This window comes from Nelumbo lutea, chromosome 1 (assembly GCF_056320005.1).
Source record: "Nelumbo lutea isolate HS-2025 chromosome 1, American lotus-T2T, whole genome shotgun sequence".
Lineage (NCBI taxonomy): Eukaryota > Viridiplantae > Streptophyta > Magnoliopsida > Proteales > Nelumbonaceae > Nelumbo > Nelumbo lutea.
The window spans coordinates 158670454-158688948 of record NC_142684.1 but is presented as its reverse complement, the minus strand read 5'-3'; the positions used below and the strand labels follow the sequence as shown (position 1 = coordinate 158688948).

General features: G+C 37.0%; 1 protein-coding gene across 4 annotated transcripts in view; it reads left to right on the top strand.

Moving 5' to 3' along the window:
- MSH1 (MUTL protein homolog 1) overlaps positions 1-18495 on the top strand; it is an 82147-nt gene that overhangs the window by 49602 nt on the left and 14050 nt on the right. For all 4 annotated transcript variants that reach the window (XM_088958252.1, XM_088958244.1, XM_088958237.1 and 1 more), the window contains exons 10-18: positions 4545-4654; positions 4761-4866; positions 4953-5028; positions 8000-8058; positions 10708-10775; positions 11720-11893; positions 12539-12745; positions 16029-16285; positions 16400-16543. In XM_088958252.1, coding sequence (XP_088814378.1) covers positions 4545-4654; positions 4761-4866; positions 4953-5028; positions 8000-8058; positions 10708-10775; positions 11720-11893; positions 12539-12745; positions 16029-16285; positions 16400-16543 — 1201 coding nt within the window. The remainder of the gene's footprint in view (positions 1-4544; positions 4655-4760; positions 4867-4952; positions 5029-7999; positions 8059-10707; positions 10776-11719; positions 11894-12538; positions 12746-16028; positions 16286-16399; positions 16544-18495) is intronic.

The following is an 18495-nucleotide window of genomic DNA, read 5'->3' as shown; positions in this document are numbered from 1 at the left end:
CCTTCAAAACCTTACCTAGAGTAATCTCGGACCATTGGTCCATTATGTTATATCAAGAAAGTCTTTTGGGGGCCATCACCCTTTAGATTTGAGAATCTGTGGTTTACTCACCACAGTTTGTTCAATGTGAAAAAGTGGTGGTAAGAGGAATCTCTCAGGATGAAAAGGCAAGGAATGAAATTCTAGGCTTTTCCAAAGCAAAGGATGTCAGAGGAAGAAGTCTGGCAGAAAATTGTGAGGAAGCTGTTATCATGGGCAGCTGCAGAGTTAAATATAGAAGGATCTGCCATTTGTTCTCTTTTGGAACTTGAGAATCTTTTTGTATCTTCATATGGAATAGTGGCCTAATTAGCTTTGTACTTTCCTTTGTACAGCCACTGGTTGTACTTGTTTTTTTTTTGTTCTAATGAAATGATACCTTATCTCTTCTCAAAAAAAGATGGAAAGGATTGGAGTTCTTGAAGAAATTGGATGCCTTAAAGACAAAAATGAAAGAGTGGAATAAAGAGTAGTTTAGCAGACTATAAGAGAGGAAAAAGAAGATCCTAAACACATAGAACATTTGGGTAACAAAGAGACAACAGGCTGTCTTGGGGAGAATGATAGTATAATCAGATGGGAATTAAGAGAGAATTGGGGAACATCTTGATGAAAGAGGAAATCTGTTGGAATAAAAGGAACTGTTCTGTTAAATCTTTCCTGGAGAAGCTAATTGATCCAAACCAGTTAGTGGTGGCTTGGAGGGTGAAGGCTCCGTCGAAATCCCTATTCTTTGTGTGGTCTGATAATCCAGGAGAACAGGTCTAGCAGATCTGTTCTAGTGATTTTTACAGCAAAAATCACACAAACTGTTTGAGAAATTCAAGAGAAAGAAAGAAAATAGTGAAAAAAAAGAAAAAACAACTTTCTTAAGCTTGAAGTAATTGAATATCCTCCTTTTTTATCCTTTGAGCAGCAGCTAATGATGTTCTTATATAGGGGTTCTATTTAGGTTGGCATCTAATAAAACCCTGAAATTACAAAAATACCTCTGTCCCAAAATAGTAAGGAAAACCCAAAAATAACCTTATCTAATAGCTATTCTCCCTATAGAACTCTTCCTAACAATAATAATCCGCTAGATTAATTGACTGAGAAACAACCTAGGAAATCTTCAAAACAAAATTAAAACAAGAAAATATCTAAGCTCAAGCACGAGAATTCTTCACTATCTTGATCCTTCTACATTTGTCATGTGTTCATAGTTAAGTGCTGCAGCCTCTACATCAGCCCCCTCCATTCGAAGAGGACTCACCCTCAAATGTTGTTTGGAGATGGGTGGATGGTACTTAAAAGAGATAAGCAACACTGAAAGTTCTAGATATAGTGGAAGTAGGAAGGTCTACAACATAGGCATTGTTACTAATCTTCTTCATGATCTTGTAGGGTCCAATCTTCTTTAGCCGTAACTTGTATTGCTCTATAGGGAACCGTTCCTTAGAAACACCATTACTTCATCCCCTTCTTGGAAAAACTTTGGTCACCTATGCTGATTAGCTGCTTCCTTATGAATAGATATGATCTTGTCAGCAAAGTTCTCCGCTGCAACACTATATCTAGTAGATCTATTCACCATGTTAATATAGGCAAATTCTGCTTGAGTAATAGCTAAATCCCATTGTTTAGGATTCCCACTAGATAGACTGTGTATAATATTACTAAAAATCGTATTCACCACCTCTGTATGCCCATCTGGATGAGGGGACGATTGAGCTTGAGAAGTAGACACTCTCCTACTGGTAACATCCCCGCTTTGCGCTGAAGGGTAGTTTGATACCATTACAGCAGCATCCTACACCTGTTGAGACCTCGAGAGATAATTTCATGTTCTCCCAGGAGGTGTCCATCACCTAGGCCGATTGAGAATTTGAAATCTTTTCTTCCCTACCTACCTCCAAAGCAGCTTCAGAGGAAAGGATTACAGTCTCACAATCACCTTTTTTAACTTCGTCTAATCGTCTTCCTCCAGGAGTAGTTGCTCCCTGCCAAAGCTCTCATCTCCTTAAACCCAAAGGTTTTCTGTGGCCAAACACTCCCAATACTTGAGGTTGAGGAATCAGACTCATCCGATTCAGAATCTTCCTCACTGAGTTCCCCCAAATCTTCCTCTTCTGCTACACCCCCTACCAGATCTGTTTTCTTATTTCTGGGGTTGCGCCTCTCTGGTGAAACACGCTTCTGTGCAGGCACTGGTCTCCACTACAGTGAGCTAACACGATCTGTCTCCTTCTCTGAGTTTATTCGAGTTGGGGACGATGATGGACAGATGAACCAGAATTAGTGTCCATCAGCATCCCCTTTAATCGATCCACATGACCACTTAAAAGGTCACACAATTTTTTCTTCGGCAGGTTACCTGGGCCAGGCCCGTTTGTTCCTTCTTTAAAGACTTCTAAATTTTTTATCCCCGTCATTTTATAAGCATCTCGACCCAACCCATCTGCCCTCTCTTGGGCTGCGATGTCTCATTCTTTGGGCACATTTGAACAACTCTCCCCATGGCTTAAGTGTGCTCCCTCTCTACATGCCCACATGGCCCTCCATCCTCACCGGATGACTCTTGCTTATTTGATATTTGTTTTAGCCTTGTTTCTCCACCTTGACTAGTCAGTTTCTTTTTTTGGTGAAACCTGTCAATCAGCCTTCTGCCTACAGCTGGTCTCTGTCAGCACTTGTGCATAAGACCTGTGACATGCCTCCTTTTCCTTTTCTCCTATTGGTTCTTTCCCACTGGTTGCTGGTGTCTTCCCCTTTAAATCCTTCCCCTCTAATGTTTACCATTTTGGTGTAATCCTCGACCAAATTTGAATGAGCCAATCCCTTACTTCCAAATAACTACTCTTCTTCAACCTTTTCATCTTCCTTCTGCCTTCACTCCACAAGGCAACTTCAATGGCTGTTACAATCCAGGCTACGTAGAACACCCCATTAACCACCAGTTTAACTGAATGGGGGATATCATCCAGATGCACATTACTCGGACAAATTGCAGCTGAGTAAAGATCTTTAACAAAAAATCCATCCAGTCTTGTCTTACACAGAGCATCTATGGAAGCAAACACTTCTGAGGTTCAAAGATGAAATGACAAACCCAATATCCGTACAATTACTGTCTCTCGCATGCAGATCCTTAGAGTTTAAATGAGGGGTCATTTTTGAGATAGTTACAAAGTCTGAATCCAATTTACAGCACATGGCAATAGCATGGAGTTCCATCTCCTCTCCTACTAACTCGACCAGGGCCTTATATTTCTCAAAGGGGGTTAAGATGATAGTACAGCTTAGCTTTAATCTCTTTAATAACTCTACAGCACATGGCAATAGCATGGAGTTCCATCTCCTCTCCTACTAACTCGACCAGGGCCTTATATTTCTCAAAGGGGGTTAAGATGATATTTCTCCTCCAGTCTTTTGGTGGTATTGTAGAGATTACAATTAACTTTTTCTTTTATTCATTCTTGAGCACATTGCAGGCCATTATACAGTCTTTTGCTGCTTGACCCACAATCTGTATTCCTGCTACTTCTTTAGCTCAACCCAGCCTTACTTTTAAATATTTGGGCTCAGCTACATGGATTCTTTCTTGCCGTTTTGCTCTATCAAGACTCAAGGCTATGTGTACCCTACGTTGCACAAAACAATTCAGGATTAATATTCATTATATTTTTGCTAAGGGTTTTTAGGTTAGCTGCCACACACGCAGGACCTACCTCCCTTAACTTGGCTTGGGGCCAACAGGGTAGGTTGAACTAGCATTTGTGGAGTTCAATTTCTAAATAATAGCCAAAATTTACAACCTGTAAGAAAATATATGTACATGTACAGATACCAGAGTTAGACAGACCTTACTTTGTGTCACTATTAGCTGGATGCATACACTTATCTTGATGCAATATTAGTGCCTTTATCTTTTTTCATTTTAATACCAATTATCATTTTGGTGATATATATCTTGATTTACCTCTTTTAAATTTTTAAGATATTAGAATTTTTTTTTTTTTAAATATTGTTTGATGGTGCATTTTTTTGTGGCGTTATGGATCTTTTGACATCTTTCTCTCTCTCTCTCTCTCTCTCTCTGTTTCTATCAATTTAGATGGTGTTTGGTTGGGCTTCGAAAGATGAAGCTTGGGAAGCCTGATTGGTAACTTTGTTCTCCAAACCCTTGCCTTTGGTCTCACAACAGTGGAAAATGACTAAAGGGTGTGCTTTAGTTGCCTTTTAGTCACACAGGACAGAAAGATTTCTGGGTTTTAGAAATGGAGGCTTAAAGCTAGAAATTGGAAACCAACTTCAATTGAAGCTTCCTGTTTTTGCTCTTTTTTGGGCTGGGTTGCAAAATCTCACCAGTCTAACCAAACAGGGTCTATTTCTTTTCATGAAGTTTCATTTCTTTATGCCTAGACCTTTTCAACTGTTTTATTCCAGAATGAGAGAGCTGAGTTTAGATCTGAATTCCTTGATATTCGTTTTGCACTAATGTAATATTGGAGGTTTCACTGCAGGTACTTCTCGGTGGGGAGAATTTGGTGAAGGGGGTATGTTGTGGGGAGAATGTACTGGCAAGCACTTTGAGTGGTTTGATGGTGATCCAATCACTGAGATTTTATTCAAGGTTCACATTTTAGAAAATCATTCCTTGGCTATAGCACACCATGGTTGTTGTTAATTGCAATGTTCTCTGAAATCACTAAAATTTTGAAGTTACTCGATTATATTAGGTAAAGGAGATCTATGGTCTTGATCATGATGTTTCCTTTAGAGATGTCACTGTTTCTCCCGAGAAAAGGCCACGACCTTTGCACCTTGGAACAGCCACACAAGTTGGTTAGTTAATTTTTTTTCTTCTTGACTTGGTTCCTATGGTTGTGCCTTTTGGTGTATCTTCTTAGTGTCACCATTTCTCCATCTAGGTGCCATACCTACAGAGGGAATACCCAGCTTGTTGAAAGTGCTGCTCCCTGCAAGTTGTGTTGGCCTTCCTGTACTGTGAGTGATCTCTTTGTTGTTTCATTTCTTATACATTAAGAAGTCAGTTACCAGTTATCTGTTAATGGTTTGGTAATGAAATAAAGTTAAGGTACAACATTTATATTTTCATATTCACTGCTCTTCTAAATTTCTGATTCTGTGAAATTTGCGAATTGTAGATATAATAAATCTCAATTATGGATGAAAAAATGTTTGTACAGGGAATTCTACATGCATGATTTTTACCAAGGAATGGAGGTTGGGAGGGGGCTGTTTCTAAAATAGTTTTTCCCTTGGTGGAAACATTTCTGGGAATCTGAAGTGAAGGCCAGGATTTTCTTTATTTGTTTTATGTCACATATATATCTATATTATATTAGAGGAAAGAGGCCAAGAGTCCTCTCACCTCAACTCTCATGTGCGCCTCCTCTCCTTTCTCAGACATATCTTAATTATCTCTTATAAAATATTTCTTTCTCTCTCTCTCTCTCTCTCTCTCTCTCTCTCTCTTCAATATTCAATATTGTAACCTCTCCCCTCCATTCAATTTTAAATCCCTCTACTCTTTCCAGTAAAGTAGGGGTATTAATTGGATGGGTTAGTCTAGTTAATGCCCAACCAAGCCCATCCTTTGACATGGAGTTGGCCCAAGCCATAGACCGAGGTTGGAGCCCAATTTTGTCAAATCAAACCCCATGTAAGCTAAATGCAACACAACTTAGGATGGTTCAAGTGGGTTTTGTTGGGCTTGTGTGGGTTGTTCACATGAGTCTTATTACTAGGGGTGATAATTTCTAGGTTGACTTGGCCCTAAATGTATGTATATATTATATAAATATATAATTATTGTTTTATACTATTTTAAAAATAACATATATTTTATACATATATTATATGTTATATAATAAAAGTTTTGGCAAAGCCTGGTGACTATAAACAATAATTCATAGAAGACCTCATGTTGAACTTGCACATGATTTTCTATTCATATTATTGAAATTTTGTTACTTATCAAAAGGAAAAAAAAGAATTGATTGATGCAAGTTGAAGGGCCTAGATAATTTAGGTCAGGCTGGAAAAAGGCATGGCTTGGGGTAGTGGGAAATGATTTAAATGTTAAAGTTTAAAAAGAATTTGGCCCTTGACACTGTGGCGCCATTACTTGGTGTAATGGTAAAATCTCAGGCTGTCAAGCATGAGAAAGCAGGTTCATTCTGAGAGTGGCCACTTTGTGAGAAAAAAATGCTAGAGGTTAGGATTGTATCCTGTTCACCCATTTCTGGACCCCAGATAACCGGGGCCAACGTTGGATAATGACTTTATTATGCTGTTGAGTGGTGGAAAAGGACTTGATGGGCTGGACTGACTTATCAGTTGAATGTGACTGCCATGTAGTGATTGGATGGCTTGCATCAGAAGATCAAGACCCTTGGAACCTAAGGCATTTAATAAGAGAAATCAAGCCGCTGGTATCTGTGGTTAACCACTCTTTCAAATGGATTCCCAGGTCTGCAAAAAGCCTAGCAGATATGTAGCCAGGGTGGGAGTAAATAATGTTTCGTTGGACTGGAGTATACCTGGTCCATGGAGGGAGTTGTACCAAAATCATATTTAAAGACTTACGAGTCACTTGTCAGCATTTAGCTGTTTGTATATATCTGGTCCATGGAGGGAGTTGTACCACTCTTTCAAAGTCTCCTAGTACTGTTTAAAAAAAATTGAAAAGGAGTGTAGCCACCTCCTATAGTATGGATTGTGTTTTGTTGAGCTGGTTCAGAAGAAGGACCATTTTCCAGAATATGTAACCATGAATACTGGACCAAGTGGCCAAGTAACAAAATCTCATGTTGCACCGAAAGAGCACATCTCTTCCCATTTTATGACGAGAAGAAGCTTCTTTGCTAAAATGAAGTAATAACAAATGCCTGACACTCTTGTTATCATTCTTCTGCATGGTAGAAACAGGGGTGTTTGACAAGATGGTTTGTTCAACATGGTTGGTTTTGTTTTAAAAACAAAACCAACCATGTTGTAAATCACTTTTTTCTGGTGTGGCAGTTTTTGTTTTTGAAAAGAAAACCAACCATGTTTTCGGACACCCTCTAGGTTATCGATTTGTATCTCCCTCTTTTTTTTTTCACTCTGTTGTAAGAATCTTCTCATAGGATGCTTCATCTTCTTGGTTGCTTTGGTTAAATGGGGATGCCTTGTAGCATGGGCCTTTTGCATTCTTGTTTTGACTGCCCTCTTTAAGTATGGTGGAGCTGCTTGTTTCTTTGTTTTGGGTTGACTTATCTATTACTAGTATGCAAGGTTCAAAATATCGATACACCTGATACGCCGGTAGGCGTATCGGTAGCTGTTTCTTTATTTATTTTATTTTATTTTTCAAATCTGGTTCAGAGGGGTCAGTTTAAGATCCGTCCACCCCTTGAACTGGTTGAGACCCCCAAACAACCTCTTTAGGGGCGTATTGGGAAGCCCCCGATACGATACATATCGGACGATACGGCCCGATGCATATCGATATTTTGACCCTTGATAGTATGTTGTTTACTCAAAAATGTATCATACACATAGATTGGTTAGTACTTTTACAGTAGTTGCTCTGATGTCAAAGTACAATTGAATTTCTAAGTTTACCTTGCTGCTAAGTCAATTTTGATGTTTAGTCACTTCAGTCTGTTTGGATGTGCTTTCATTTTGAAATTGCTGTTGTTATATGTGTGTTATATCCAAGCTGCTTTAGGCAAACATCTTGTGTTGATAACTGCAGTTGTAATAGGTTGGCATTCTTAATATTACTCCTTTTCTATTATGAATTTAATCATCAACATTGCTTGTCTTTTGAGCATTGGTGCTGAGTTCTAGTTCATTTAATGCATCATTGGACACTTAGTTCTTGTGTAGAATTATACAAACATGTTACACTATCTTTGTTTGATGTAGTATTCAGTGTAGTTATTTTTGTATTTCTTAATTTTTTCAGGTATATAAGAGATCTTCTTCTTAATCCACCGGCATATGTGATTGCATCAGCAATTCAAGGTGACGGGGTTCCTTTTCATGGATTGCTTTGCTCAATCTTTACAAGATGCTTGCATTCATTTTTATTATCAAGCAATAGATTCTTAATATTTGATCATTCAATAGAAAATATATTGTATATATCACTTTTTGATCACACGGATATGCTTTCTAAATATTTGATGTTTATATCTTTAGTTAGCTCAAAATTATTCTTTGCTAGTCAAAATAGATTGTTTTTTTTTTCATCAATAACAGGAGGATTTCATTAATGAACAAAAAGATAAGATTCAAATACAATGGGGGGGGGAGACTCTCTTAACTCTCCCCCAAAGAGAAAATTACAATGTAGCCCAAAACAAATGATTTCTTCCCACCCCTTGTTTGGCAAGTGTGTCAGCAGGTGAATTGGCACATCTTTTAACCCACTGCAATTGCACTTCCACCCCCTGAGTTAGCCACTTAAATTGTCTGCGTTCGTTGATGTGTCCATAGTTCATCATCTTCCTTCCCTAACTATCCTATTACCACTTTTAAATCTCCTTCGATGATCAACCTGTTAACATTTAGTTCCTATTCTATTTTCCAATACCAATTGGGCCTGAAAACAGGGCTATAACTGAACCTTCTTCCAACCTAAAAACACCACCAACCCCTGTAGGCCCTAGATTACCTTCACTGCTGCCATCAAAATTGAGCTTGATAAAGCCTGCACAAGGTAGAGACCATGAAGGTTGAACAATGCTTCTGCTTGGAGCTGAGGTTGCTACTTCCTGCCAATGATTCAAAATGGTCTCAATGGGAATGTCAAAATCGATTGTTTTGGGATTAACAAAAGAATTTGTTAGTAGGGGAAGAAAAGATACACAATGATACCTTAGTAGGATGCATCTTAAAATATGATGAAACAAAAGACAAAACCAAAACGCTACAGTCATGATACTTTGGAAGAATGAACCCTATAAAACTCATTCCCAACTCCTCTCTAGGCCATAGGAAAAAAAGTTAGCTGCTGTTGGGAGTTATGTAAATGACATGTTCATTCTGTCTTGGTGTGATTTGTCTATGGCATTTAATTTAACTTGTGTCAGCTTTAAAAAGATAGAAAGAGTGCAGAACCAAAGAGATCAGAGTGCATTTTAACTTTTAGTGGCCTGATGGAACTATCCTTCTAATGACTCTATTATACAAACATTTTTCTAAATTATCTTTCAAGCTGGAGCATATATGTCACTTACAACTCTAGTTTGGTAGAAAATGTAATTCATCCTAACCTGACTTAAATTTGTAGTAAACATGTCAGTCAATCATTCTTCAAACCTGACAAAAGACGTGGATGTATTACCACTAATAACTTTCTCTCTTACAAGATGACAGCCTACTTCAATATGCTTTCTTTTCTCATTAACTGATTAACAGGTTGAGTAGTTGGTTCTCCAATGTCCTTAACTAGGTGCTTCAGCCGTATTAGTTCTCAAGCAGTATGAGCCATGGCTTTATGCTTTGTTTCTGCACCACTCTTCACAACCACACTCTCTGTCTTGCTCTTCAAGTGATTGGGTTACCTCCTAGAAATGTGTAATACCTGGTGGTAGATCTTAACTTTGAACTATATAGTCTCTTGTCACAACACACCATGGCCCTCTTTGAACTCTCAACTAAAGGGACTTAAACCAAGTTCACCAGTAATTCACAGTCAGCACAGGGAACCATAAATTGAACCATAAGCACAACCTTCATGGATCTAAATCCTTAGAAAAGTACTTGATTTAAATCTGTTAATTGCATGATTAGAAGATAAACAGAATACCTACTGCAGATCTAAGCTACTCTTAAACCTGGCTTTGCTACCATGTTGTCCAACTTGCAGTGACCTTTAAAGAAGATAGGAACAGAGCAGAAGAGTAGACAAATTTGTAGAGAAACATTCACAATTTCCTCTTCCTGTTCCTTCCATATACTTTCTCCACAGTTTTCAAAAGGATTTAATAAACATTGTATTGGAAGATTAGCAGGCCCCACATGCAACTGATCATTTCTTTCATGTTTTATTACAAATGTTTTTTTTGTTTGAGCAAAATGTGTCAGATAAACTCTGGAAAGTTGCTGTAAGTAGGTGATTCCAACTTTTTTTTTGTTATTGGAATTTTTAAGTCTATATTAGTTGTAAGCGTGGTTGGGAAAAACAGCCAACTGCCACTTATTTTGTTACTCTCTCTCCTATTACTTTATTAATCACCTGGGCTAGGAACAAAAAACTGTTTACCCAATCAGAAAAGTATATTCTTTCCTTTGCTTGTAAACTAGACATAGCCTTAAGGAGCATACCTTAGTCTTGGAATGTCCTAAAGGGATACCATTCATTTCTATGAAATCTTTTAATTTATCTCCCAGTTATCATTATGATTGAATCCCTTTACTCTCAATAAACTGGTCAAAGATATGGCCTGCCAGTTATCAGTTTCTTCTACTTATTTTCCTCCATTATATTTATGGTTGATACCAAGAAGAAATTTCTGCATTTGATCATTAGGGCCTCATGAGTGTTTTGTTCTGCACAAGTGCTTCATTTGTACATATTCATGCACATATATGTATGTGTGTTCCTTGCATGCTGCTATGTTATTGAGTTTATAAATGAGATGTGCTGAGTTGTATTTATTTTGGCAGAAACATGCAAAATTATGAGTGGTGTAACATGTTCGATCCCTGAGTTTACATGTGTGCCAGCTGCCAAGGTTGTATTTATTTCTATGTTAGTTTGACAAGAATGTGCCTGCATGTTAGTCCTTTTCTCAAGCTATTCGTTAGTTGAGTATTATTGGCAATTATTTTTTTATCAGTGTATTATTGGCAATTATTTTCTGCAAACTATGATTTCCATTATAGTTTTTACTTGCATTGTGAAATCCGATACTTAGGGCCTGTTCGCTTGTTCCGAAGTCTGACATCTGAAAGTGCAATAATTACATTAAGAGGTATATTGGTATTAGTGAACTTTTCTTTCCTCTGAACTCTGAATGCAGAGGATGTTGTTCTGAACTCTGAATTCTGATTTCTGAAAATTATCAAATATCTATTTTGATCCTATATATTTAAGTTTTTGTTTGTCTTTTTGGGGTATCATTGGAAAATAAAAGTTTGTATGATTGCACTTTAAGAGATAAGAGATAAGAGAAAATGAAGAACAATTTTTCTCTTAAAGTTAAAAGATTCCTCTGAAGAGATAAGAGTTAAGAGGAAACGAACTGGCCCTTAGTGGAGGTTGGGTTATGCTTTAGTATGCAAATTCTTCTCCATATTGGCAAACCCACTGCTTTAGATTCTCACTGATTGGCTTGAGAAAAGGAGCCATCTGGAATCTGGACAACAGTGGACCTTTTTCTGCATTTCCCCTGTTTTGGTCCTTAAATCCTCATGGTGGGGGCTGACTGCTAGTCATTCCATTTTCTGTTGAATTTGTATTGCTGTCCTATGTTTGCACTTCCTTCCCATGATTCCAAAGCCAAATACATATGTGTATTTGGAAATCTTTAGCAACAAACAAGCAATGCACCTTTGCCTGTACTCTGGAAAGGATGGGGTAACACCCTTTGAGTGTTTTCCTGTTTTGCTCCTTCCAAGTTCTCTATGTTTTCCTGTTTTCCTGTTTTGGTCCTGAATTCTGCTTTATGTTTTGCAGCTTGTGAAGCTATTGGAATCCAGAGAGGCAAATCATATTGAATTCTGCAGAATCAAGAACATAGCTGATGAAATCCTGCAGATGTATAAAAGCTTTGAGCTATGTGATATTCTAAAACTTCTAGTGGATCCTACTTGGGTTGCCACTGGGTTGAAAGTTGAATTAAAGACCTTGGTGCGTTGCTTTTCCAATTTGATTTGTTTTTTCCTTGGTTAAAATACTTTTGTATTTATAGAACTATTGATACGTGGGTACATATTAAGGACCAAAAGGGAGAAACCTGAAATGAAAAATTACTGCAAGAAATAATATTATTGGCACAGCAAGTAAGCATATATTCACTTGTGGTGCCAAGCTCTATTGGAAGGAGTGACCAGGCTACTGTATCAGATTTTAAATTTGAAGGAATCACTAAATCTGATATGAAATTTTCATGGGTGTGAATCCCTAAATGTTACATGAATTAACAAGTAAGAATCTGATCATGTTTCATTGAAAAGAATTTTTGATGACTTGATTACCATACATATTGACATGCATGCTACATAATAAAATGATAAATAAACTATTTAATGCATCCTTGAAATGTGTTTCATTGTTTGTGTACATGTTAACTGTGGAAACTTGAGTATATTCCCATTATATTAAGCTGGTAAATGTTTGCTTTTTTGCACAAAGAATTTTTACAAATGGTAAGTGTTTTTGTTGTGAATGAGGTAACCTAATTCATCCAAAGCTAGTTGGGACAAGACCAACATATCTATAATGCTTTTATGAGGTTAAATCACATTTACTATTTACTATTCTTGCCCTTCCTAGGTAAAAGAGTGTGAATGGGTGTCAAATCGAATTGGTGAAGTGATTCTTCTGGATGGTGAAAGTGATCAAAAATTCAGTTCCTTTCTTGCAATTCCATGTGAATTTTTTGTAGATATGGAATCTTCATGGAAAGGGCGTGTGAAGAGGATTCATGCTGAGGAAGCATATGCAGAAGTGGAGAAGGCAGCTGAAGCCTTATCTATAGCAGTAGGTTTCCGATACTCTTAATAAATTATCTTGTTAGTTGCCATCATGTTTAAGATACTACTTGAGTTCGTTATACATGTTTGATATTATATGTTTCTTGTTTGCTTAATAGTTTGACTTATTTACACATGTTATTGTTTTTTTCTTTTTCATTATTTGATTTGATCCATGGAATTTTAAATGCAGCAAAAAGGTAATATCCTTGTTATTCTTTTGGTTGTTGAAGTCTATTGTATTCTCTCTTATCTGTACAAGATTCCTTGTCTTTTTATTTGATTTTCATCTCCTGCTTCGCATTAGCTGTATAATTTGTCTTCTGATAAGGACATTAAAGCATTCCTTTATCTTGCTTCACTTTTATCAATTTATGTTTAATGTATATAAGACTGCCACCAAATTCACTAGAAAGATTGCATTCAAGTTTACACAACAACAAGCCAATAGTAGAAGGGAAATGGAATTCAGATGAGGAGGCAAAGCACCATAGAAACTAGATGGAATGAAGAATTTAAAAATATTATCAAAGTAAAACGGGCATTTCATACTGGTTTTCTAAAATAAAGTGTAGAAAACTTGGAAAATATAAAAACACAGAGAAAGGGAGATAAGAAGAAAACGAGTGAAGTTAAATTTAAGGCAAATGGCAAACTCTATCATAAACTAGGCACTAAAGGAGAGTAAATAGAATTTATTACTTACATAGATCATAGATGAGGGACAAAATACAGAGATTTATTTCATGGTAGATACATGATGCATCAAAAAGACTCTTCACAAGAAAATGATGAAATAAAGGAAAGGTTGAAAAAGCTATTATTATTTATTTTTTTTGAAGAATAAAGAGCAAATTTCATTAAAAAAGAAAAAGAAATACAACAGAAAGGTGATAAGATATCACCCAAAAGAGAAACACAACCAATCGACCCAACATTTAGACATCAACGTCCCCTTAACAAATCCAAAAATACCACACAACTTAACAAACATAAAGGCTATTGATACTAGACTCAAAGCAAAGACCAAAGAATAGCCCCAAGAAAGAAACCCCTTGAACCGAGAGAAACTATCAACCAGACACCTGATAAAAAACACAACCACTACTTGCAAATAACTGACACCTCACTCTTCTTCCATGAGTGTATCCACCTGGCCTGAATCATCCTCGTTCCATGCCTCGCCTCCTTCCCCAAGAACTTTTTTGTTCAACTTCTCTTCTGTTCTTCTCCTTTCAAACCCCTCAATGGCTTTTCTAGCAAAGTCCCCACCACCCTAGAAAAAAAAACCCAGACTTTTACCAATCGTGGCATCTCTTTCCACTATTTTCTGAAGAGACACACATCCTGAAGCGCCATCCTTATCATTGTTACTTTGCAACGTCAAATTGGCATCAGATTCAGGACCATCAACACTCACCTTGTTGTCTTGTTGCTCCTTCCCCAAATAGGAGTTTGATGGCTGAACTTGCATCATCACCCCCATGATCATTTTCAGATGGCAAATTGCCTCTTGTTCCTTTCTCCTGTAAACCCATTTGTAGTTTTTTGTAGGTTCTGCCCTGGCCAGACCAAGCTTCAGCCTAGAGAAGATTTTTGTCACATGCACAACATTAGGATTTCTTGAGCTACGTGTTTTTCACTAATCACCCCATTAAAGGACTCCTCTCGAGTCTTGCTCCTTCGATCCAAGTCAACACCCATTTTGTGCCTACCTAGGCTCATTTTGTAGATTTTCGTCCTCAATCATTTGGGCCAATCTAGGCCAATTAGTATCATTTTCTTCCTCATCATCGGCATGAAGTAGAAACACTTATTGGGCTTTGCAAATGTGGTCTGATCTAGACCCGTTAGCATCATTTTCTTATTGGAATGAAGTAAAAACACATTGGATTTTGCAAATGTGGCCCAATGTGAATTTCTTGTCACAATTATAACATAATCCTTTTTTTTCTTGCATCAAGCTTGCATATTGGCCAATGCGAGGTGCTTGAAAGGTAAGCTTGGATGGCCATAGTGGGGACTTAGACTGTGTAAGTCAGGGAGAACTGGTGGAGTATTGAAAATTGGCCTGGTTGGGTAGTTCTCCCATTTCAGCCGGTCAATTGCCCTTCATAGTTTTCAAGGCACCAAGGCGAAGCTAGGTGATTGGGGGGGGGTGGTTGCCTTGTAGCCTAGTCATCTAGGTGATGGAACTTTCATGAATCCTAGGGTAATTCCCTAGGTTCCATAGTAACGAGCAACCATCTTTGGTTGATATTTATAAGCTTCATATTAAGATATCTAAAATCAACATATTTATGAGAAAAAAAAATGAAAAGAAATTTCACAAAATATAGGGGCTGAGCGCCTATGTTCATTGGACAGAATTTTTAAATTCTTCCTTTCTTATTGGTTCAGGTTTTGAGGTCTTTGAGGGTTGAAGACAGCATATACCAACATATGTGTTGATTGAACCCTAACAAATAAGAAAATAATTAAAAGAAACTAGTATATAAACCCACAAAGTGAATGTTTTGGTTTAATAATATCTATTTAATTATTATAATATAAAAGTGTTTAATAGTGGCATTTACAAGATAGGTAGGTGATTAAGCAAGGTGACTCCAAAGTTATTCCATTCATTCCCTCCCAACCTTTTATATCTTTACGTCATGACGAGTATAAGTGTTTAACCACTAGAGAGGCGAGATTAACTGATTGGTTGATACGGCCTCCTCAAGTAAACAAACCACTTAGTGCTTGAATGGTTTAGAGATCTGCTGCCTCTCATGGGCCTGCCTGGTCGACACTGGAGCTACTTGGGTGGGCACTGATTGGGCCAGGGATGGGCTATTATCAGATGTTGACTGAACATCATTTGAGGTCAGCTTTTGTTAGTTTTGGATTTAAATGACAGATATTTCTGTGTAGAAATGTGGATTTTGTATTGTCTCCACTGGAGAAATTTTGATTTTTCTTCTTGAATTTTTAGCACTCCATTTCCATGTAAGTTTCGTTTTTTCTTTTAATAAATATATTACTTTGCAATATAAAAGAATATTTTTATTTTGTTTGGATGGTTGCATTTCTTAATGTGTTAGTAATGACCTTTTGATCTGTTTCTAATTTGATCTATCCTCATTCCCTCTAAAGATCACTAGCAATTGTTATTTGCTTCAGATTTCCACTAAAACAATTCTTGAACTTGGCATACACTCTTCTGTTTGGGGCATGCAAGTCCTAATAATGACTGATTTATAGGTTTCCTAGAAATTCCACTTTTAAATGTTATGGGAATTTTGTCTTAGGTTATGGAAGATTTTCTTCCAATTATTTCAAGAATAAAAGCTACAGCAGCTCCCCTTGGGGGTCCCAAGGGAGAAGTATCATATGCCAGAGAACATGAAGCTGTTTGGTTTAAAGGAAAACGTTTTGCACCCAATGTTTGGGCTGGTACTCCTGGGGAACAAGAAATCAAACAGCTTAGACCTGCTACAGATTCAAAAGGGAGAAAAGTTGGAGAAGAATGGTTTACTACAAAGAAGGTGGATGATGCGCTACTTAGGTGTGGATTTTCTATTAATAACCTAAGTTGTATATTTTTGTTTAGCAAGTTACCATTTTGTTTTCTGGTTTATTGTGTTATTTGATTGAGTGAGACTTTGGTCTTCTATGTCAGATACCATGAAGCAGGTGATAAGGCAAAGGCTACAGTATTAGCATTATTGAGAGGACTTTCTGCTGAGTTACAGGAGAAAATAAACATTCTTGTCTTTGCTTCTATGTTGCTTGTCATAGCAAAAGCACTATTTTCTCACGTCAGGTTAAATCCCATGTCAAGTAACTTCTCTCATGAACCTTAAAACTGTTTATGAACCATCTTTACTTACCACTTTCTGCTCAGATTAATAAAATTTTATGTTACTGATAGTATATATATATATATGAGAGAGAGAGAGAGAGAGAGAGAGAGAGAGAGAGAGAATCAGTTGCAAGGTCCTGTTGAGTGCCCAAGTGAACAGCAGTGCTTATGGACTTAAGCTAGAGGCATGCGTACCTAAAACTTAAGCTTTTACCCAAATGATAAGACAGTTCTGAAAGAGGTAGGGGCCCAATCGCCCAAGAGGGTTTCCAGAGTTCATGTTGTCATGGGAGATAGTGGGTATTTCTTTATCAAGGGCTCGCCTTAAATGGACCAACAACCAGCAGGTGCCTATTCTGGAGAAATTGGACAGTATTGTTGCATCAATAGAATAAATAAAGTGCTTCCCAAATTTGGTGCAAGTAGCATGCCAAGACCTTTATTTGATCACTCACCAATTCTTTTGTGGACTGTGGAGGATGAACACTTAAAAATCTACCTTTTTCTTTGAGAACTCGTTGCTATTGGAGGAAAGGTTTGTTGGAGAGAATGGAACAATGTTGGCATCGTGGCAAAAGTTGGCCAGTCTAGTGATTTAAAAGGCATGCCTCAGGCACGCCTAGGCACATAGGGAGGTGCATTGTATGCGTCTCGCCTAGGTCCCAGGCGGAGTATTTTCAAAAGGCGTGCACCTGGTGTGCCTTGCACTCCAGCCCAGACATGCGTCTTTTGAAGATTTGTGCATTTTTTCTCTTTTTTTTTGTGTTTAGCAGCTGGCTTAGGGGTTCTGCCACCAGATCCCCAACGAACCCAAACAAGTATATATTATGGTCTTAATGTCTTAATCCCTATGAAAAAAAAAAGATTTTATAACTTTAAATGTCTTTTATAAATATCTTTTATTAGGATGAATGAATGAACACTAGCAAATATGGGATTTTCAAAGTTACAATGAGCGAGCAAAGTGTGCGAAGAAAAGATATTTTTAAAAGATACTTAAAGTTATAAAACTTTTTTATAACTATTTTCAAAAGGTGTGCACCTGTTTGGGCTTGCCTCGAGGAGCTTGGTACAAAGGTGGCTCATAGAATCAAGAATGCATAATGATAAACTATTTGAAATAACGAAATTGGGAAAAAAAATAAAGAAATGAAGAGCTTATATGCTTGAATATGCTTTTTATGTTATGCTTGATTTTATTTTTAAATATGTTTTGCATGTTATGTACTTGTGTTTATATATTTCAATTTGAGATGATAGGTTTTTTTTAAATAGTTTATTCTAAAATTTAAGTTTATATTTTCAATTAATAATGTGTTCAATATTTTAATAATTTGTATTTTTTTTAATTTTTGGTTTTTTAAAATTTTTATATTTTTTTGTTCATTTTTGCACCTTGCTTCAAAAAGGTGCGTGCCTCGAGCGCAAAATGTCCCTTGTGCTTTCTTTTCTTTTCTTTTTTTTTTTTTTTGCGTTTTTCACTTTTAAAACACTAGGCCAGTCAAGTTTTTAGGAAGAAACCCTTGGTTCTAAAATTAATATTGAAACAATGGAGTAGGAACTCTTGTAGGGGCTAAGTAAGGTGTACTATCAATAGAGAATAGACAGAGATTGAAGTATAGTGGAGATAGAAAGCAATGTTGTAATTTGATCATTTTGTTTATCGAGATGAAGTATAGTGGAGGCAGAGATTGAGGTGTATAAACCAATGACAAAAAAGAGAGTAGAAGAGAGGAAGAATTAAAGGGAAGGGAGAATCAAAAGTTTGGACCTGAAAAAACTTGGGTAAGTAGTGCCCTTATTAATATTTAACTAGGGTGACATCACTAAACCATAAAATAAAGTAAAAAGACACTTCTGTCCCTCCGGCAAGTTAACTCTATATTATGACACTCCCCCTCAAGTTGGGCTAT